General features: G+C 41.7%; 1 protein-coding gene across 2 annotated transcripts in view; it reads right to left on the reverse strand.

Moving 5' to 3' along the window:
- Window positions 1-23,115, reverse strand: part of Patj (PATJ crumbs cell polarity complex component) — a 289,250-nt gene that overhangs the window by 63,808 nt on the left and 202,327 nt on the right. For both annotated transcript variants that reach the window (XM_042675626.1, XM_042675631.1), the window contains exons 32-34: window positions 17,540-17,614; window positions 14,131-14,242; window positions 6,347-6,480 (exon numbers count right to left, since the gene is read on the reverse strand). In XM_042675626.1, the coding sequence (XP_042531560.1) occupies window positions 6,347-6,480; window positions 14,131-14,242; window positions 17,540-17,614 (321 nt within the window). The remainder of the gene's footprint in view (window positions 1-6,346; window positions 6,481-14,130; window positions 14,243-17,539; window positions 17,615-23,115) is intronic.

Consider the following 23,115-nt stretch of genomic DNA (forward strand, 5'->3'; position numbering starts at 1 on the left):
CACCAGGCTCCATGCAAGAACTGAATGAGGCCAGCAGGGCTGGAATTCAGGAGGAACAGAGGCCTCACAGAGACCCGTTTGGCAGGTACAAGACACTGTATAGGGGTCCTGAAGATACAAAATAAAACAGAGCATGGCAGTGGAGTTGTCAAGGGTTAGAATGCTAGCCTTGAGCATAAAAGCTCAGGGACAGTGCCCAGAAACCTGAGTTCAAGCACCAGAACTGGCACAAAACAGCACGGGGTGTGATGGCTGAGAGGATCATTCTTTTTTGTAGATGATATTATAATGCTAGGAAAAATAATGTCTAAACCGAACTGGACCTACTGCAGGCATAAGTCTCTGCAGAAGTGTCCTGCCGTATCTGCATCTCCATTTTCTCCTCTGTAAATGGGGAAAGCAGGACTCCATCTGTCTAGGAATGTGGTGAGGATTACACGAGAGGATACATATTAATGATGTCTAAATGCCCACATGCTATCTTAAAAGTTCCATGCTCAAAAACAAAAGTAAAGTCCTGTTTTAGTGTGCAGGTGAAGAGAGCTAAAGACTTACTTTCATAACTTGACAGGCATTCGATAGATTTTTTTTTTTTTTTATAGCTAGCATCTTAGCCAAACTGCAAAACTGTAAGGGGTAGATTTTTGCCAGGGGCACTGTTGTCCCAAGGCAGCAGATTGAACTTGGAAAGGTTAAATCACGTGTCAAGAGCCTACAGATAAAACCTGAAGTGTATATGCTCAAGACTCAGCGCCATGCTCTGTTCTGCTGCCTCTCTGCTATTGCCTGTGCTGTCTGGCAACGAAAAGCCAGAGAAAGGAAAATGCACAGAGTTGTGGAGACCCTGTTCTTATTCAAGCTGGCCTCAAATTTACCTCTACGACCTCCTTATATAGAATTTCCAAGGCTGATAAGACTATCACCTTTATGAGTCTAGAGAATTGTTTTCTTTCTTCAGAGGACAGGTGATCGAATCAGGAAGGTCTAATTGTTGGACTTGTAATAAGGAAGCATACCCTTCTGAGAAGGGGACACTAAGGGGCTCAAGGAGAAGCTTAGGACCAGGTTACAAATTTGAGATGGGGCAGAGTAATGGGTGAGGTTGTGTCCTCTGAGCTGTGGTAATGTACACCCCAATGAACATCCCAATAAGTCCGAGGGAGAGGAAGAGGAAAGACAGATGAAAAGATGGATGGAAGATACATCTTTTTTCTCTCATATGTGGAAGCTAGGTGTAAAATACAACTATGCATAACATATACAAAGCCCAATGAATTTACACCCAAATAAGCTAACTGAGAGTATACTTAGAGGAGAAATCCAAAGGCGTTAATTCCTCTCAACAACTAAAGTAGTGTTTACTGAAATGAGCAGCAGGAAGTGAAAACATGTTTTGTGGGGGAGGGATGGTAGGCAAAGAAAAGGGGCCACAAGAATGGAGGGAGGAAGGACGAGAAGATGCAATCTAAATTATATTCAATGTACATTATATAAAAAATAAACTATGTAACTTGAGGGTAGGGATAGGTGGGGAAAAATCAGAAAGAACAAAGGAGGGGGAGACACTGACCTGAAACATCATACTCATAACCTACCTGATTTATGGAACCCTAACTGCTTTGTGCAACTACTTAATAGTAGCAACTAAAAAACAAACAAAAACAAACAAAAAACAAAACAAACCTCTTAAAAATGTGTGTTAAGCTGGGCCCTGGTGGCTCACGCCTGTAATCCTAGCTACTCAAGGAGGCTGAGATCTGAGGATCTTGGTTCAAAGCCAGCCTGGGCAGGAAAGTTTGTGAGACTCATCACCAATTAACCCCTAGAAAAACCTGAAGTGGTGCTGTGGCTCAAGTGGTAGAGTGCTTGCCTTGAACCGAATAGCTGTGGGGCAGCACCCAGGCCCAGAGTTCAAGCCCCATGACCAAAAAAAAAAAAAAAAAAGTATGTTAATATATTATCTCTGCTCTACAATGTACCTTATTTAGCTTCTGGCTAATATGAAATGTGTAACAAATAGCCTAAGTTAATTAAATGTAGAAAGTGCTCATTCCAGCTCTGTCTTTCTCTACCTTCCAGAGATAGTCCATGTCAGGTTTCTTCCCTGCTTGATCCCTGATATCAGCCAACCAACATTACAGGAGGTAGAGCTAATGAACACAGGTGTGCACTCTTTGAGGACAGGGCTATGATGCTCCATTTTATCTCCCCAACATTCAGCTAAGAGCTGAGCCCCAAGGGGACCTGAGCAACTATAGGCCATCCATGAGAGAAGGGTTGTGCTTCCCACTGGCACACGTGGGAGGAGAAAGGTAGATAGAGTAGCGAAGGCAAAGTGCTGTCCCTGAGGACTGGTCCAGGAGTGCTTGTCAACCCAGAGGGGCTCACCTTATTATCTCTGTACTTTAAAAGGCAGATGTCTGGCTGCAAACACAACTAGGATGGTCACATACATCTTGTCTCTGTCTGTGGTGCTGGAAACCATCTGTTCTGGCTGGAGAGAAACTATTTCTTGTGGAGAAGACTGCTTGTGAGGTCAACAGCAGGTCTCAGACACTTAAGGCCTGTGCAGATGGCCAAGGTATCTGTTGGCCTCATAATAAAGAGGCCATAGAAACCCAACCTGGGAGAGTTGGGGCAGAACTTTACCAGAGTCTGTGTGTCATATAACATAATCCCAGGTACCAAGGAACTTCTCATTCCAAGGCTCAGCGTCCCCCACAACTTCCTCTCACAAACTCTCATCTCTGCAAACTCCCTGCTGGCTGGATGCAATTCCCATGCAACTCGCTGGGGAAATCATGACCTAGGGGGTCAGGTAGGTTCCACGTCCAAATGTGGAAGGGAATAAAGACAGGAAAAAGGAACAATGGGGGAACGATGGTTTTATTAGTGGAAGCACTTTCTACTCCCTGCATTTCTGCCTCTCTAAAATGACAGGCTGATATATTTTCTCATGACTCTGACTTATGGCTTTTGATGAGGTTCGTGAGGTTAGGAAATAAAAGCTGTGTTGTATCCCATCTCTCATTTTTAAGTGGTGCTTATCCTTCCAAGGACAGTGGGATTTATGACCTCAAATGGCAGAATGATATATTATGAAGCTCAAGATGCTCTTAAAGAAGGAAACAGCCTGGTGAAAGCCCAGAGGCCAGCGGCCTATAATCCCCAAAAATCTAATAGTGAAGATTCAGTAGCAGTGCATTCACGTCTTATTCAGGAATATCTAAGCAATTCCCATAGAGCAAAGTCGTGTCACCAACCAATGTGAAAATAAAATTCACAACTCATCCGCTAGGGTCAGTCAAGGCAATCTAACTCTCCTGACTCCCATGCCAGTTCCGCCCTCTGCAAAGCAATAGAAAAGACTCAGAGGTCTTCCCAAAAGAAATCAGAAGATTAACTTTTTATGGAAGAATTTGGTACAGAATCTCCCTAAACTGTAATTTCCCTGGTTCATTTCAAATATAGCTTTATTTATACAATTTGTTTAGTATTTTGGATGTGTCTCTTGCAAATGAAGTAATCAGTACTAGGGAGAAAACCAGTCAGTGCTTATGTTCAGGGTACACCCTTGTTTTCTGATTATTCCCCAAATGGCCATAGTTTGGAAAGGATGGCTTATAAACTGTCCTTGTTGATAAAAAATCTCTCATTCTCTCCACAACCCTGTTAGTCAGGATTGCTAAAAGCACTCTGTATTACATAATTTACATATATAGCCAAATGCAGCACTGGTACCCACTAGACACTATGTTGAAAATGAACTATACAACTTGTGGGTAGGGATGAGAAGTAAAAACATCAAATGAGCAAGGGAGGGGGTGATACTGTCCAAAAAGAAATGTACTCATTACTCGAGTTTTGTAACTGTTACCCCTCTGTACATCACCTTTATAATAACAACAAAAAAAGATATAACCTAAATCACATTCCCCAAAGGTTCCTACAAAGCCAAGGTCATACCTCCTTACTCAATGACAGCATCTGGCAGATCATATTCCAAACCATGTAACAAGAGATGTAGAAAAGAGCCAGGAGCTGGCGCTCATGTCAGTAACCCTAGCTACTCAGGAGGCTGAGATCTGAGGACTGAAGTTCCAAACCAGACTGGGCAGGAAAGTCCATGAGATTTTCATCTCCAATCAACTATCAGAAAGGCCAGAAGTGAAGCTGTGGCTCAAGTGATAGAGAACTAGCCTTGAGCAAAAGAAGCTCGGGGACAGTGTTCAGGCCCTGAGTTCAAGCCCTATGACTGACCAAAAGAAAAGAAAGAAAGAGAAATATAGAGAGGCAATGACCAGTAAAAGGGGCTGGCAGCTAGGTGTCACCCGTTCCAATCAGGGAACATCACAGGACTTCCTTCCTGCAAAGGCAGAGGGAGAATTTAGAACATAAATTATCTTGAATTACAGTATTTTAATCAAGCTGAAGGAGACAGTCTTTTAGTTAATAAACGCCAGCTCTCAGCATATTTCAATTCAGTTGGCGGAGGGGAGGGGGGCTCATCTGAAGGGGTGCTATTCAACAGCAAGCTCTAGAGCAGACTGGGTGGAGGGAGAGAAGACCAGGGCCAGAAGGCAGGTGAGAGGAAGTGAAGATGCAGGGTTTTGCAATACCTGCAGCTCCTGGTGCACAGCATTTTAGGAACAACTGTATATTATAGAATACACCAAGGATCTTCCCACTCCAACTGTATATTATAGAATACACCAAGGATCTTCCCACTCCTACTACTACTAACATAGAAACAAAAATGGGGAAAAGGAAATTTCTATCTGTAAGTTTTATATCTGTAAATATAACACATATAATCCTTTCTTTACTAAGTGTGCAAAGTTAATGGCAAGGTATTCATTTAAATAAATTTACCTTATTAAAAGAGATTATTTCTAAGGAGTGGCTCTTTTTATAGGGAGAAATGTGCAGAGCAGGGTTAGAGCAAAAAGAGGTAGAAAGTTCTTTTCCTTTTTACATCTTTTATGCCAAATTAACTTTGAATAATATGAGACACCACCTGCTCAATACATATGCATTGATTTTGAATACATTTTATAAAAAAAAGAACCTAGGAAGTTTAAAAAGTTAATGGTGCTCTTGAGTAAGTGACAAAACAAGTACTGAATAATTCAAATTCAATTCTAGGAAAAACCATCATTCTAGACCAATAAAATAAAGCCTTAATTCCTGGGCTTGAAGAACTGAGCTTTACCTTTTCTCCATCATTCTGTCAGATAATGTTGATGATGGATAACCATGATGACTGTTTCTCCTTACTGAACACAGACTGTGTGCGAAGCACTGTTCTAAGTACTATTATAATACTTCCCACCACTGCTATCATCATGATGGTCTAATAAGCCTTTATTTGAAAATACTCACCATCTTAGCTAGAGAATAGCTTGGTAAAATTGAAAGTTGGCAAGAATATGCATGCACACCTGTATTATAATCATATTGCTTTCCATGCAGTGGAAAATGCCAAGTGTTTCACAGAAGTGTCCCAGGGCTACACTGAGGCCCAACAATTATCTCTGTGTTGGTCAGTCTGTTCTACCTAGAGAAACTTACCAAGAGGGATTCAATTCTGCTTTGGTGTCCCTCTCCTGGTGGAGTGTCTCCTTACTTTCTTTTATAGCTTTCTTTTTACTTTCTTTTTTTAAACGTAAATTTATTTTAAAGGTGATGTACAGAGGGGTGATAGTTACACAATCCAGGTAATGAGTACGTTCCCTTTAGAACAGCATCACCCCCTCCCTCATTTTCTCCCAGTTTTTCCCCTCCCACCCTCCTCTCAAGGTGTATAGTTCATTTCTAACATAGTGCCTAGTGGGTTTCACTGCTGAATTGGTTCACCCTTGGTCCCACCATTTCTGTGCTTCTCCTTCCCAAGTCAGATAAACCTACAAAAACGAGACAAAGGGCATAGAAATTAAAAAAAAAAAAAAACAGTTGACAGAAGGGAATAAACCAAAGAAAAAAGGAAAGAAGGGGGAAAAAAGAACCACCAACAGTACAATAAAAAAAACTTCTTGCTTCCATTTCCTGGAGTTCATTTTGATAAGCATCATTTTATATGATCATATGCACATAGTTATTGAGCCCTCATGATCCTCTCTTAAGAATATCCTCCTTTGTTCTCACAGTGTGAACATTTAGACTGTACTTTTGAGCCTTTTAATTCTTTAATGGGTGGAAAAATGAATGTGCACTCCTAATCTGCATCAGTGTGGTGGCACCTGCCTATAATTGCAGCGCTTGAGAGGCTGAGGCAGGAAGGCTGTTTGAGGCCAGCCTGGGCTGCTACATAGAGAGATGGTAAAAAACAAGACAAAATTAAACTTACCAAGGGTGTGTCCTTTCCTCCGACTATGCTGAGACCAAGCCCGGAGCGTCCTTTGGATATTTCTATAATCATCTCCTGGCCAGGGACAATGGGACATGTGGCAGGGTCCACTGACAGAGGAGCCTGGAAGCCACCTGGAAAGGGAATGAACATGGAATGACTGGCCAGGAGGAGGCAGCTCAGCTTGCACACTCTGTGACCAGGGTGTGTGTGGGGTTATGTGTGTTTCATTTTACTTTTTTTACTGCCAAACCTTATAAAGGAAAAAGCTGGGTCATTACTGCCCCTTCACCCAGGGATGAAAATGTCATTCCTACACTAAAAGACTAATTCCATCAGGGCACCAGTGGCTGGTACCTGTAATCCTAGCTACTTAGGAGGCTGAGATCTGAGGACTGAGGTTAAAACAAGCTTATGCAGAAAAGTCCATTCGATTCTCATCTGCTAGTAGACACTAAAATGTCAGACTTAGTGGTATGCTCAAGTAGTAGAGTGCCAGCCATGAGTGAGAAAGCCATGTTGTAAGTGCAAAGCCCCAAGTTGAAGCCCCCAGTACCAGCACACACACACACACACACACACACACACACACACACACACACAACATAAACAAAAACAAAACACCTTTCCCATCCCTCAGTCAGTTGTATATATACTTAAAATATGTTTACTCTTAAAACATATCATGAAAACCAACATGGGAAAATTTAAGATGAAAAAATACTTAGGGTCAGAGAAACACATGTTACAATCAGAATAAAGGCTGCTATGACAAAAGATTCTGCATTATAAAATACCAATTAAAGAAAGAATGCTTAGAGCCAGGCACCAGCGGCTCACAGCTGTAATCCTAGCTTCTCAGGAGGCTGAGGTCTAAGGACTGTGGTTCAAAATCAGCCTGGGCAAGAAAACCTGTGAGACTCTTATCTCTAATTAACCATTGCCTCCTCCACTCCTCAAAAAAGCTGGAAGTCGATTTGTGGCTCAAATGGTAGAGTATCATCCTTGGACAAAAAAGCTAGGGGACAGTGTCTGGGCCCAGAGTTCAAATCCCAGTACTGACACTTAAAAAAAACGTTATTGATGCTTCATAAAGATTTTTTTTTTGCTGGTCATGGGGCCTTAATTCTGGTCCTGGGCGCTGTCCCTCAGCTCTTCAGCTCAAGGCGAGCACTCTACCACTTGAGCCACAGCACCACTTTCAGCTTTTTCTGCTTATGTGGTGCTGAGGAATCGAACCTAGGGCCTCATGCATGCAAGGCAAGCACTCTACCACTGAGCCACCTTCTCAGCCCCATAAAGACTTTTTTTGGGGCATCATTTTAGAAAAGATTTTTTTAAGGTCCTGGGGCTTGAGCTCAGGGCCTGGATGCTGTCCCTGGGCCTCTTTGTGTTCCAGGCTAGCACTTGAGCCACAGAGCCACGTCTGGAGTAGGTTGTTGGAGTTAAGACTCTCATGGACTTTCCTGCCCTGACTGGCTTTGAATTGTGACCCTCAAATCTCAGCCTCCTGAGTAGCTAGGATTACAGGGGTTAGTCAGCAGTACCTGGCTGTAGATTCATTTTTTAAAAACAGATTTTTATTAGCATACACTAGTTGTACAAAGTTTTTTGGTGACATTTCCATACACGCATATGGTGTGCTCCGTTCACTTCACCTCTATCCCTTCTTCCTCATGTCCACTTCCCTCCCTGATATAATCTCAACAGGCTCACTGTTCTATTTTCATGCATGCATAGGAAGTACTGTCACCACATTCATCCTCAGTTTCCCTGCTGATAACCCTACCCTCATTCATTATTTTTTTAGTGTATATTAATTATGCCAAGGAGTTTTACCATGGTATTTTCACATACATATATTCTATTTTAATCAGAATAAACTCCTCTATTGCTCTTGCCTACCTCTTGCCTCCCTATTGTTTAGCAGCTTTAAGTAAAATTTCTTTCTTCCTTCCTTCCTTCCTTCCTTTCTTTCTTTCGACAGTCGTGGGGCTTGAACTCTGGACTTGGGCGCTATCCCTCAGCTCTTCAGCTCAAGGTGAGCACTCTAACACTTGAGCCACAGTGCCACTTCTGGTTTTCTAGTGGTTTATTGGAGATAAGAGTCTCACAGACTTTCCTGCACAGGCTGGCTTTGAACTGAGATCCTCAGATCTCAGCTTCCTGAGTAGCGAGGATGACAGGTATGGGCCACCGGTGCCAGGCTCAGTGAAATTTTTTATGCCATCTTCAAATTAGAATAGTTTTTTTTTTTTTAAACCTGAAAGGGAAAAAAAAATTATAGGCTAAGAAAAAAAAAGGTGTACTAGCATTCATTTACCTATTTCCACATATGTGCGTTTTTTCACAACTAGACCTAACTTATTAAAAAATAAAGGCATTTAAAATATTAACTAGTCTCAAGAGACTTCTACACAGACAGTACTCTCCAAAGAATATCATCTCTTCCGGTAACTAAATTTGAACTAAATTCTTACTCAGAGTGAAAGGCTGATGACACAGAGCCCCACCTACTGGCCAACTGAAGCTAATGCATGGAAGTCAACAAGTGCAATAGCAGAGGTTGGCCGACTAGATCCCCTGGTTTTTACATTTCCTTTTTGCTTTCTTACTTTTTCTTCCTTTTCTTTCTTTCTTTCTTTCTTTCTTTCTTTCTTTCTTTCTTTCTTTCTTTCTTTCTTTCTTTCTTTCTTTCTTTCTTTCCGTCCTTCTTTCTTCCTTCCTTTCCTTTTTCTCCTTCCTTCCTTCTTCCCTCCTTCCCTTCCTTCTTTCTTTCTTTCTTTCCTTCCTTCCTTTCTTTATTTTTGTCTTGAACTCTGGGCTTGAACTCTGGGCCTGGGCACTGTCCCTCAGCTCTTTAGCTCAAGGCTAGCGTTCTACCACTTGTGTCACAGTGCTACTTCTGGTTTTCTGGTGGTTTATTGGAGATGAGAGTCTCATGGACTTTCCTGCCTGGGCTGGCTTTGAACCACAATCCTCAGATCTCAGCCTCCTGAGTAGCTGGGATTACAGGTGTGAGCCACCGACTCACGGCTTGGTTTTTACATTTTCTAAAGGTAAGCCGAATAGAATATCTTAAGATAAGTGAAGTTCACATTTCAGAGCCCATAAAGCTGTAATGGACCCCAGACCCAAGGTAGTTCTTTCAAACTACTATGGCTGAGTTGAGAAGTTACAATAGAGGTTCTGTGATCAATGACCTGTCTGGCTTATAGGAAAGCTTAGGATGGACATGGTAGAATATACCTATAATCCCAGCACTCAGGAGCTTGAGACTATAGAATTCTAACTTTGAGGCCTCCTTGAATTTTCTAGTAACCTGTCTTAACAAGGTAGAGGCTGGTAGTTCACTCCTGCAATCCTAGCAACTCAAGAGGTTGAGATCTAAGGATTGCAGTTAGAAGCCAACCCAAGCAAAAAAAGTCTGTGAGACTCTTATCCCCAGTAAACTACTCAGAAAAAGCTGTGGCTCAAGTGGTAGAGCACTAGCCTTGAGCACAAAGAGGCTTAGTGCCCGGTCTCTGAGTTCGAGCCCCAAGACTGGGAGAAAAAGGATGAAGGAAAAAAGGAGGTAGAGAGGGAAAGCGAAAAGGTTGACTGTCCATTTCTACCATAAAACAAAAGGATGGAGGGACGCTGGTGGCTTATGTTGTTATCCTACCTACTTGGGAGTCCGAGATCCAGAGGGTCCAGGTTCAAAGACAGCCTGGGGTTTAACATACGTAAGTCAATAAATGTAATCCAGCATATCAACAGAGCCAAGGTCAAGAATCACATGATTATCGCCACAGATGCAGAAAAGGCCTTTGATAAAATTCAACATTCATTCATGCTAAAAGCTCTGGAGAAAATAGGAATAGAAGGAACATTTCTAAAAACAATAAAAGCCATTTATGACAGACCAATAGCCAATATTATACTTAATGGGGAAAAGCTACAACCAATCCTCCTAAAAACAGGAACAAGGCAAGGATGTCCACTGTCTCCACTCCTCTTCAACATAGTCCTAGAACCCTTAGCCAGGGCAATAAGGCAAGAAAAAGACATTAAAGGGATCCGCATAGGGAAAGAAGAAGTGAAACTATCCCTTTTTGCAGACGACATGATACTATACCTCCACGATCCCAAAAACTCCATCCCCAAACTTTTAGAAATCATAAGTCACTTCGGCAAAATAGCAGGATACAAAATAAACCCACAAAAATCAGTTGCCTTCCTATACACTGATAACACACAGGAAGAGAGGGAAATAAAGGGAGCAACCCCATCACAATAACCTCCCAAAAAATAAAATATTTAGGAATTAACCTAACCAAAGATGTAAAAGAACTATTTAATGAGAACTATAAAAAGTTAAAGAAAGAAATTGCAGAAGACACTAGGAAATGGAAAGACCTCCCATGCTCCTGGATAGGCCGACTTAATATAGTAAAGATGGTGATACTTCCAAAACTAATATACAAATTCAATGCAATTCCTATTAAAATCCCAATGACGTACATCACTGAAATACAGAAAACAGTCCAAAAATTTATATGGAACAACAAAAGACCTAGAATAGCCAAAACAATTCTAGGGGATAAAGACAATATGGGAGGGCTATCCATGCCGAACTTCAAACTCTACTACAGAGCTATAATCACAAAGACAGCATGGTACTGGCACAAAAACAGACCCGAAGACCAATGGAACAGAATAGAAGATCCAGATATAAATCCACAGGCCTACAGCCAGCTGATATTCGACAAAGGAGCCAAAGACATACAATGGAAGAAACACAGCCTCTTCAACCGCTGGTGCTGGGAAAACTGGGCAGCCACATGCAGAAAACTAAAAGTGGACCCCAGCCTATCACCATGCACCAACATCAACTCAAAATGGATTAAAGACCTTAACATTAAACCTGAATCTCTGAAACTACTGCAGGACAGAGTAGGAGAGACACTTGAACTAATAGGCACAGGAAGGAACTTCCTGAACAGAGTCCCAGGGTCACAACAAGTTGGAGAGAGACTCGACAAATGGGACTACCTTAAAATAAAAAGCTTCTGCACAGCTAAATCTATCGCAACTAAGCTAGAAAGACAACCAACTAATTGGGAAAAAATATTTACCAGCAATATATCAGACAAGGGGTTAACATCCTGTATATACAGGGAACTCAAGAAACTAATAAAAAAAAAAAAAAAAGACAGCCTGGGGGTAAAGTCCTTAAGACTAAAATAAACTAGCTTGGGTTCAAACCCCAGTACTGAAAACAACAACAACAAAAGGACCAGGCTGTAGTTCAACCTGAGGGAGATTCTCTGAGCAATATTACACCTTTGTGAGAAAGGGAGACAGAGTTTGGAGGACACAGAGGTAGGTTTGAGTACGTAGGCAGGGAGTGTCTATGTGGGTAAACCTGGGGCTCACTGCTCATCAGAACAAGGCAGAAGGACTGAACAGGCTGTAAGGAATGGCATGAGGCCAAGCGTGCTGCTCCTGTTTACCTGAGACTAAGCAATTCAGTGGTCTCCTGGCTAAGGGCAAGAAATACAGTGATACAACCGCAGGAACACTAAAAAGTGGAGCATTGGAAGCAGAATATTAAATTGTAAACCTGACTTATTTCTGGAGCTCTGTCTATTGGTTCTATTAATTTACCATAAAAATGATGTATAATAGTGTCATAATTTCATGGCTGCTTTTTAAAAGTTTATATGATTCTTATTGACTGGCTGGTTTAGTCTCCTGAGTAAGGAGAGAGGAAACATAGTAAAGTGACTGGGGGCAGCCCTGCATCTCCCAGACTAGTCGCCAGCCAGTCTCCGTATCTCTGCTTCTCAATGTCTGGCTCCTACCAACTGCTCTATGAACATTTGTTAAGTAGATGAGGAAATGAATGCACTTTCCAAAATAAAATATGGAGTTATGAATTTCTGCTATTTAGGACAAACGTGATATTTATTACCAAAACCTAACTGGTCCATAACCAGAGTCAGCAACCTCTCCTGGCAGATAGGTCATCTGGTCTCTGTGGCCATCATTTGATTTTTATCATTACAGTGTGAAAGCAGCCAGATATAAACAAATATAAACAACATGTAAACAAACATACTACCAGACACTGAGATGCAAATTCATATAATTTTCATAAGATATGCTTTTGATTTTTAAAAAAATTTTGTGCTGGTACTGGGGTTTGGATTCAGGGCTTTATGTTCTTGCTTGGCTTTTCCACTTAAGGCTGATGTTCTGCCATTTGAGCCACACCTCCAATTCTGGCTTTTTGTTGGTTAACTGGGGTAAGTGTCTCCAGCCTTTCCTGCTTGGGCTGGCTTCCAATTGCAATTTTTATATTTCAGTTTCTTGAGTAGTTAGGATTACAGGCATGAACCATCAGTGCCCAGACTGGTTTTGAATTTTTTTCAGCTTTTAAAAATGTGAAAATCTTTTTGTTGTTGTTGTTGGTGGTGGTTGTAAGGCTTGAACCTGGGCGCTGTCCCTCACCTCTTCACCTCAAGGCAAGCACTGTACCACTTGAGCCACAGAGCCACTTTCAGTTTCCTGGTGGTTAATTGGAGATAAAAGTCTCACAGACTTTTCTGACCAGGCTGGCTTTGAACAGAGATCCTCAGATCTCAGCCTTCTGAGTAGCTAGGATTACGGCATGAGCCACTGGCACCAATGAAAATTGTTTTTAGTTCTTAGGCCAAACAAAAATAGTTGGTTTTGTTTGGCTGATAAACTAAAACCCATTCATCAAAGATTTTAGTACAAGTCCAGTACTGTAAAATACTACCTACTTACTAAATGTTTTATAAAGACAATATTTACCAAAGAATATGTAATAGGCAATACCACAAAGTTGTGAAGCTTGCTATATACTAATATGAGGTTATGAGTTTGCCATTGGCAATCCGGTGTTGTAAACAGTCCAATTGTTTTTTTTTTGGTGGTAGTGAGGTTTAAATTCAGGGCCTTAAACTTGCTAGGCAGATGCTCTACTGCTGAGCCACACCTCCAGATGAACAGTCTACTTTTTAAAATACTGCATAAAAGCAAAGCACAAATGCTCTTTCTTTTGAGGTACCCCCTCCTTTTTTTTTTTTTTTTTTGATGCCAGTACTGGGGCTAGTTTCAACTCCCAGTCAGAATAATTCAAGCCAGAAATCTGAAATAATAATATAAATAGTATTTTCTTTTAGTGCTGAAAACTATTTTTGAAATAATTTACATCAACCTATATGGGGTTAGAAACTAGATTCAACATGATTTTGAAGGCATCACTCATGACCTAAACATAATCTTTAAGAAAGTCTTTCAAGTGGCATTTGCTGTGTCTTTCTGATCTTATACTTTAATAGGCAATGCTAATGGTGGAGATGTGGAAAAAAAAAATTTTTTGGGTGCTAGTCCTAGGGCTTAAAGTTCTGACTTGGGTGCTGTTTCTAAACTTTTTTGCTCAAGGCTAGGACTCTACTACTTAAGCCTCAGCTCCACTTTTGGCTTTCTGGTGGTTAATTGGAGATAAGAGTCTCCTGGACTCTCCTGCCCAGGCTGGCTTTGAACCGTGACCTTCAGATCTCAGCTTCCCCCGTAGCTAGAATTTCAGGTGTGAGCCACCAGTGCTGGGCTAAGGAAAATGTTACAGAGATGAGGTATATTGTCTGAGTTCCAGAGGTAAGAAAAGAGAAGTGGAACCAGGCATCCTAACTCCCCTGGTTTTCTGTTTAGGACATCATGGTCTCCCGCTCTCAGGATCCAAAAGGGAATTTCGCTCAGGGAAGGAACCACACCTGAGAATTCGGTATCTGCTGAGTTGCTGGGTGGAGTTGATGCTAATGAGATCTCTTGTGAACTGATGGAGGCATTTGTTGAATGCTTTTGCTGTTTCACCGGGCTGGCAACCTACAAAAAGAAGGAAAATTACAAGGGTCAAGGAGGAGAGAGGAAACTAGAAAAAGCCTTAAAATTGCTGCGATGTTACTGAAATAATGAGGCATTTTAGAAATGTCTTTGGAGACTTTTGTGAGAAGTGGAAAGGGCAGGTGAGGTTCACCTTGGCCCATTTCCTGCATTTCCCTATTTGGTGAAGGATGGATGAAGGGAGGAAGGCTAGCAGCTGCAGACACTCTAAAACTGTGGTCTTGTAGGAAGCTGGAGACAGCAGAACAAACAGGTTTACAATTTCTACTCATTTTGCTCATCAAAGTGTGTTCCACCCTTTGTGCTGTGTCCCCTAAAGAACAATCTCTACAGTAACACCAAACCCCTAACACTCTCCATCTTTTCTGGATGTGCTCACAACAGAGATATAACAGATTGCTTAATTGGGTGACATGAGGAGTTAGAAGGAAACCAAGCTGAGCGCTGGTGGTTCATGCCTATAATCCTCGCTATTTGGGAGGCTGAGATCTGAGAATCATGGTTCAAATTCACCCCAGGCAGGAAAAACTGTACAATAACACTTTTAGCTCAAAAAGCCAGAAGTAAAGCTGTGGCACAAATAGTAGAGTGTAGCTTTTGAGCAAGAAAAGGTAAGAACAGCACTCAGGCCCTGAATTAAAACCTCAGTACTAACACACACACACACACACACACACACACACACACACACACCTAAGTTGGAGGTTCAAACCCCAGTACTAACACACACACACACACACACACATGCACACGCACACGCGCACACGCATGCGCGCACACCCCCCCCCCCAAGTTTGAGGGTTTCACTTGGCTTCTGTTGAATGTTCCCCTATTGTTTGTAAGTGTGTGGGATATGTGGAGGGGTAAATTGCCTGTTAGTAGGTGTGGTGATGTGTAAAGATGGCTTCATGACTCATCCGCTGGCACTAACCAAACTTGTAGGCCTGAGAGATTGGAATGCTTGATTTTGCTGTGTACGTTGCTATATTAGGTTATGAGTTCAGGAGGATTTTGCAGGTCCTCCAACCTAATCAAACCCCTCAGTTAAACTTAATTGAACCTGCTTCCCAACTGAAATGCTTATGGAGGCTTAAAAAATTATGAATACTGAGATGCCTGCCCCACCACAAACTGAATAAATTGACATGGAGTGGGGGTGAAGGTCTGGTAAGTTGTTTTTTTGTTTTCGTTTTTTCCCCCAATCCTCAGGGCCTGAGTGCTATCCCTGAGCTTGTTTTGCTCAAAGCTCATGCTGTACCACTTGAGCCACATCTCCACTTTTGGCTTTTTGGAAATTTATTGAAGATAGGAGTTTTATAACTGTCCTGCCCAGGCTGGCTTTGAACCATAATCCTCAGATTTCAACCTCCTGAGTAGCTAGGATTATAGGCGTTAGCCACTAGTGCCAAAGTCAGGCAAGATATTTTTGATCTCTAGTTATTATTTTGAGACTTAGTGTTGGGAGGTAAACCATGACTTCTTAGCTGAGGGCTTTTAAGGGATCACAGAGGGAATTCTGGAAGCTGTAAAACCTCTGTGGTTATTTATTTTTTTTATTTTTATTTTTTTTTTGGGTCCGGTCGTGGGGCCTGAACTCTGGGCCTGGGTGCTGTCCCTCAGCTCTTCAGCTCAAGGCTAGCACTCTACCACTTGAACCACAGCGCCACTTCCGGCTTTTTTCTTTTTGCTTATGTGGTGCTGAGGAATCAAACCCAGGGCCTCGAGCATGCAAGGCAAGCGCTCTACCACTGAGCCACCTTCCCAGCCCCTGTGGTTATTTTTTTTAAACCTCTCTGGTTTAAATAAAATCATAAGTATGAGCGTTTATCTGGAGAAAAGGTCAGGTCTTCATGAAAGAAAAAAGAAATCACTCCTAAAAGGAAGACATGAATTGCTAAGTTTGCTACCACTAATGACCTATATGTAACTCAGACAAGTCACTTAACCTCTTCAAATATATGTGGTAGTGATCTATTATTTTATATCACCCCCAAGAAATGACTGTGGACTCCCAGTGAATATAAGCTACAGGGTCTTTGCTAGAAAGTTATGTGAGTTCGTATCAGTAAATCAGGAGAGTGAGTGTTGAGTGTCCTAGATTATGATTCTTATAAGCGCAGGGAATGGCTCTCACTTCCATGTGGTACCTGGTGCCTCAGCGGTAACTGATGAGTATCAGTGGAACTAAGTTATTAAAACCTAATTTCAATAAACATATCAGTGTTCCAAAAGCAATGTAGGAGCTCAACGAAGAATAGCCATTGGTCCTTTGATAACATTAGCAGATGACTGGCCAGCTTTGATTGGAAACCTTCGGAGATGGAAAGTTCCGTTTCCATGAGGATGTTCATGGCTTTTGCAGCAGAGGGAATGTTGGGAAGTTCTTTACAATGGGCACTGCCGCTCTCTGCCTTACCCACACTTTCTCAGAGAAAAGCAGATGCATATTCTTATCAGGGAATAGATAGCAGGTGACATTTAGGAGTCACTCCAGATCTAAAACTCTATGATTACAAAATTTTAGGGACATTTGATATGTACCTTAAGATAAAGTATTATATAAAGTATTAATATATTGGGGATAATTTGCAGATACACTATATAATACAAAATCTGGTTAAATTAAAAAACTGCTCACAGATTTTTTGTTGTTGTTGTTAAACTAACCTTATTTGGTGTTTTTTGACTGGTCCTGAGGCTTGAACTCAGGACTTGGGCACTGCCCCTGAGCTTTTTTGCTTAAAGCTAGTACTCTGCCATTTGAGATACAGCTCAATTTCCAGATTTTTGGTGGTTAATGAAAGATAAGAGTATCATGGACTTTCCTGCCCAGTCTGAGTTTGAACCACAGCTCTATTTTGGGCGTTTATGGTAGTTTCTTGGAGATAAGAGTCTCATAGACTCAAGATAGTTTCAAGCCACAATCCTCAGATCTCAGCCTCCTGAGTAGTTAGGATTACAGACATAAGCCACCAGCCCTGAGCCTTGAAATTTTTGATACCATTACATGACATGGACTCACAGAACACAAGTGTGAGGGCTATTAGAGGTGTCCTTCTAAACACCTGTTTGGGGTAGAGGTACAGAAAGACAACTAGGATGTTTCTACACTCCTGTGTGTAACTGGTGACAAGACAGTGGGTGGACTTTAGGCTTCAGACCCATTGGAAGCGCCTGCCCAGTAATAAGGATCTGATTTTATTGCTACCACCTCCCTTCTTGGAGAATTTCTATTGCACCCTGCCTGGGCGGAGAGCAGAACCTAAGTGTGAGACCTACATGGTTAGTAGAATGTTCCAGTGCTTCCTCCTGATCTGCCATGCCACCTTCACCAGCCTCCTGGGACAGGTCCTCCTGAAACATAAAAGGTATAACCTGTCAACAGCATTGTGGGGCTCCATTGTACTTTTCAACATTGGCAGATGAGCATCATTTTTGTCAGTCTACTACAAAATGACCAAAATTCCAGGTCTGAACACCCCATTCACCATCTGGACTGGTTTACAAATGAGCACAGGCCTGTCATTTCCCATGTTCTTCAGCCCTTCCTGATTGCCCAGCAGATATGCTCTGATGGCCATTTCAGTCAGTCTTTTCTTCTGCTGGCACACCAGTATCTTTACATCTGTGTTTATACTGAACATTAAGTATACTTTAGAATATTTTCCCCTAATATATTCAATTAAGGGCACAGCACACTTGCCAGAGCAAGTTGTGTGAGAGAAAGGTTCAGTTAGTCTTGATTTGCATGGTGGGAGGAGGGGAGACGGATAAGGTCCAGGCTCTGGATGCACAGTTGGGGCTGTCTATTACCTGAAATAAATCATATTGACAAATTGATCAGAACACTTGTGTCTGTGTCCTATCATGTCCACCCTCTTATTATTATTATTTTTTGTCAGTCGTGGGGCTTGAACTCTGGGCCTGGGTGCTGTCCCTGCACTCTGTAGTTCAAGGCGAGCACTCTACCACTTGAGTCACAGCACCACTTCGGGTTTTTTAGTGATTTATTGGAGATAAGAGTTTCATGGACTTTCCTGCCTGGGCTGGCTTTGAATCGTGATCCTCAGATCTAGCCTCCTGAATAGCTAGGATTACAGGCTTGAGCCATGAGCACCCGGTTCACCCTCTTATTATAGCCTAAAGCCTCATCTGATAACTTTATTAAAGGCATGAACTCCTGCTGCCTCTGGGTGTGAATGAGGCAAGGAACAAGGAGAGACACTAATTTGGGTAGGAGAGAAGATGTGTTCATTCTGCTCCTTGGGATGTCACTGGGTGATGGGGAGATGGGAAGAGGGATGACTTATGTCATGAAATATTTGTTAGGAGTTTGCAATTCTACCTCCTTGACGTAAGAGGTTTGCAAACACTGGGTATGATATTTAAGCTCTTCAAGTCTCTATTGCCTCATCTAGAAAACAGGGGGAGTAATCATGTCATAGGGATGTTAAAAGAATTAAATGAAGCAATATATGCATCTGGCACGGTACTCAGGAAATAATGTTTACCAAAGATGCTTACAATGATAGTGAATGGAAGTGAGCTGAGCTAACCCACATCCCTAAAGCACCATTGGGCTGAATCAGCCAGAAAATTAAGCTGGACAGAATGCTCCTTCCCCTTGGTTCCTCTTTTTGGGGATATTTACATACCCATTCCTCAATAGGGTCCCCTCAGATTTGTAATCATGTAATGCAGAATGATCAGGTTATGCTCAGTGGCTCATTATCAGAGGAGGTTAGAACTGCATCCAACCATCAGTTCTGTTCTGGTTTACAACCTGAGAGAGTTCATCCCACCATGGAAGCAAGGCAGCAGCCTAGGTCTTCTGAATAACTGCATTATCCTTAGCTGCCTACTTCCTGATCCTTTTTTTTTTTTTTTAAATAACCAGCCTTAGTTCATTCATTTAGCTTCTCTACAATGTTCCCTTTGTAGGAGAAAGATCTTAGAATCCATCTCCCATCCCCCTTAAACTCTACTCTTAAACAGATATTATATGAAATGAACTCATAAGCTATCTTATTCAGTGATTCTTCCCTGAATCCTTTGGTTGTTAGTGTCTCTTTCACAGAATGATCAACTTTTTTTTTTTTTTTTTTTGCCAGTCCTGGGCCTTGAACTCTGGGCCAGAGCTCTGTCCCTAAACTCCTTTTGCTCAAGGCCACTTGAGCTACAACACACACCCAGCTTTTTCTGTGATGAATTGAAGATGAGAGTCTCACAGACTTTCCTGCCCAGGCTGGCTTTGAATTGTGTTCCTCAGATCTCATTCTCCTGAGTAGTTAGGATTATAGGTGTGAGCCACCTATTCCCATTCAACTTTTTTTTCTCTTCTGTATTTGAGACAGGATCTCACTAGCCTAGGCTGTCCTTGAACTCAAGATCCCCCCTGTATCAGCCTCCCACATTCTAAAATCATGGCATCTCATGAAACAAACTGTATAACACATAGTTAGCATCACGCCATAGGTCTCAACACAGTACATTATGCTTTGTACATCAGAGCAATGCCTGGACAATAGAAGGTGCTTCTGAGATGGAGACTAACACTAGAATGAGAGAGATGCTTGTCCTGCATTCCCCAAAGCTGCTTGACCCCTGTCCTCTGAAGCTGAGTAATTAGAACACTGCAACTTTCTGGCCACAGTAACTGGCCCAAAGGTAGACAACAGATAGACAAGAATATCTTGCAAGTTTACCAAAGTGGACACAAGAGAAAACAGTCAGGCAGTCCCTTACTGGCAGAGGTATAGGAGCCTCCAGTAGTGTGTATATCATGCTATAGAAACAGATCTGCAGTGCATGACTATCAAACATAAGCAGAACAGCCCCTGCTATCTTCAGGACTCCTATTGTCTCTGAAGCTGAATGCCAATCCTGCCCTTCCAGGAGTTAGATGGCAGTGGTGGGGAGTTAGAAGGGGACAGGGCACTCAGCTTTTCAGAAAACTTCTCCTTTTGTCTAAGTAAGGTCAAAGTGAGGTTCTGTCACTTGCCACCAAGAAACTTGCATTCCAACAGGATAGAGCCCATCTCACTCAGAAAAGAGCTATCAGGAAAGCAGACTCAAATGCCCCCAACTGAAGATGCAGAGTGAGCTGAGTAAAAGAAAGCCACTGGAGATGAGGCCTGTCAAACAACAAACACAGACGTCTACTGCTGACTTTGGCTTCTGTTCTGTAGTCTTTAAATACACTCAAAAAGATCATCTTTGCCCAGTCCGTCCCAGACTGTTTCCAACTCATCTAGCTGCCCCAGAGCAAGTGAGCCTGCCTGAACAAGGGCACTTTTATACCTATGAACACCAAGAATTACTTGCTGTATTGCCCAAGCTAGCCTCCAACATTTGGGCTCAAGTGATCCTCCCATGTGAACCTTACAAGATGCTGGGACTATAAGAAAGCTACTGTATCCAGGTAAGAATTGCTTCTTTAAAGCTGGACTCAAATCCCAGTGTAATGCTTAAGATACTATAGTCACTATACTTAAGATACTATATTCACTATACTAATTATATGTATATACACATATTGGTATATTGGTATAGGTACTGGGATTTGAACTCCAAGCCTCATACTTTTGTCTGGCTATTTTTGCTTAAGGCTGGTGCTCTACCTCTTGAGACTCAGCTCTACTTCCAGCTTTTTGCTGGTTAATCAAAGATAAGAATTTCTCAAGATTTGTTTGCCCTGGCTGGCTTCTAACATCAATACTCAGATCTCAGCTTCCTAAGTAGCTTGGATTATAGGCATGAGCCATCAATGCCCAGCCCTAATACATTATGTATAACATATAGTTAGGATTGATCTCATATAAAATATAAACTAGGATGGTGTCTATTGAGCTCCTAGCAAATGCAAGCTAGCTGCCATTGCTGTTAGTACTTCTGCAAGCTCCCTGAAGGTAGAGGCTGGCTTGTTCCCTGTGCAGGGATCATGGTTTATGCCATGCCTGGAACACAATAGAGCGTTAATACCAACTGGCTTAATTTCTGAAAGAGATGGTGGGTTTTAAGCTTCCTTTGGAAGATGCCCCAGTCAACCCTGGTCTTAATATTATTCAAACAAATAATTATTCAAAAAAACAAACTGTTCTTTGACTGCTGGGCCCTTGGTACTCAGAAGACAGTGTTAAGTAGTACTGATTTTCAAGATGCCTAGGATCCAGACAGGACCTCAAGAAAGCCTGAATTCTGTGCTCTGAAGTCATTTTGCATCCTTGACACCTGAGTGCTAATAAGCAAGATGCTAAGACTATTTCCTACCTTAAGAAAAAAAATCTGATAGCAAACTGATCCTTCTAGGCAAACTAAATTTCAGCTGAATAACAAGCCTCCTCAGTGGACCATTACAGGGGTTGGGTGTGAAGGTGAATTGTGTCCAAATGTGCACTTGTATTTCTGCTGTCCTAGCAGTCATGAGATTGTTTTTTTGTTGTTGTTGTTACTCAATGTCTCTGTTATCTTTATACTCCACAGAGGGGAAGAGAATGAAAGAATAAGCCAAAAGCTTTTCTCATGCATGTTCACGAAGGACATAGATTTGATCATAAATCTACTGTCTCTTTTTTATGATCAGGAAAGGGAAATTGATTGTCAAGGCAAATCTCAAGGGGTTTCTAGAATAGAAGATATAAAGAACAATGAGCTGTGAAAAATGCCACATATTTGAATGCACTTGAACTCTGCCATTGCCAATTTGCATATTGTCACCAAAGACAGGCCAGTGCTGACTCCCACAGTTTCCTGCTCCCTACAGGGACTTCCCACACCCTCTCTGTAGAAGCTGTCTTCATCATTGGCCTGAATCAGAACATGGGACTCTCACAGTGACAGCTGTTCCAAGGGTCAAACCAGAAACCCAGCAGCTTTTGATGGAGTGCAAATAGAGGGTAAAAGTGGATTTTAAACATACAGTTCGGGACCTTGCTTTTTAAAAATGAGCAGGATTTTACATTTGGGAATACCATCCTAGAAAGAAACTCTAACAAGAAGCTTATATAACATTAGCAACAAATATTAAACTACTTCTAAAATCAAATGCCAGCACCCAAAAAAAACCCCTAATAATTTCTAATTGAGTCCAGCAGTCAAAACTGACAGATTCAATCTGTATCAGAATCATATGCTGTATTATTCTCTTAAAAGTCAAACTCCGTTTATTCTTCCTCTTCCTCCTCCTCCCCTTCCTCTTCTTCTTTATAATTAGTGACAACATCCACAGCCAGTGGGTATTGATTTCTCTCTTCCCTGCTTCCACCTAATCATTTGTACACTGTCTTGATTCCAGGGGCACGACATGAAACAAAGGAGATTTTTTTCTTCATCGTTGTTTTGTTTTGTTTTTGTGCAGTGAAAGTGACAGGAATGTATGTTAGGAAAGGAATTCATTCTCACTAGTGCCTAAAGCAGGTCATCTTCAGAGTGAGCTTGACAATGATTTCATTGGAGATTGACACAATACACTATGCTCACATCCTAAAAAAAAAAAAAAGCTAAAAAAATACCCATAATTTTTTTTTAAAATGTTGAATATATGCTGCATGGTCCTGTTGCTGATTCTGGTTCTGTGGAAAAGATACGAGTGTTCACTATGGTGACAGGCCCTGTCTCAGAGATTTCCACAGACAGAAGTCAAATATCTCTTCCCACACATCTGCTCATCCTTCAGCCTCTTTCCTGACTAGGGCTGTACCTTACAGCCGTTCCTGTCTTGTTTCATTCTCTCTGACTTAGATATCACATAAGCATGGTATCCTATCAATGATGACTCCTCTGAACGTGGATTTAAAGCTATTTAAGCAGCAGTGGTTATATCGTTTGAATCTTCCAAAACAAGCATTAGCCCAGGG

This window comes from Dipodomys spectabilis, unplaced genomic scaffold (assembly GCF_019054845.1).
Source record: "Dipodomys spectabilis isolate Male_0828 unplaced genomic scaffold, ASM1905484v1 ptg000002l, whole genome shotgun sequence".
NCBI classification, from domain to species: domain Eukaryota; kingdom Metazoa; phylum Chordata; class Mammalia; order Rodentia; family Heteromyidae; genus Dipodomys; species Dipodomys spectabilis.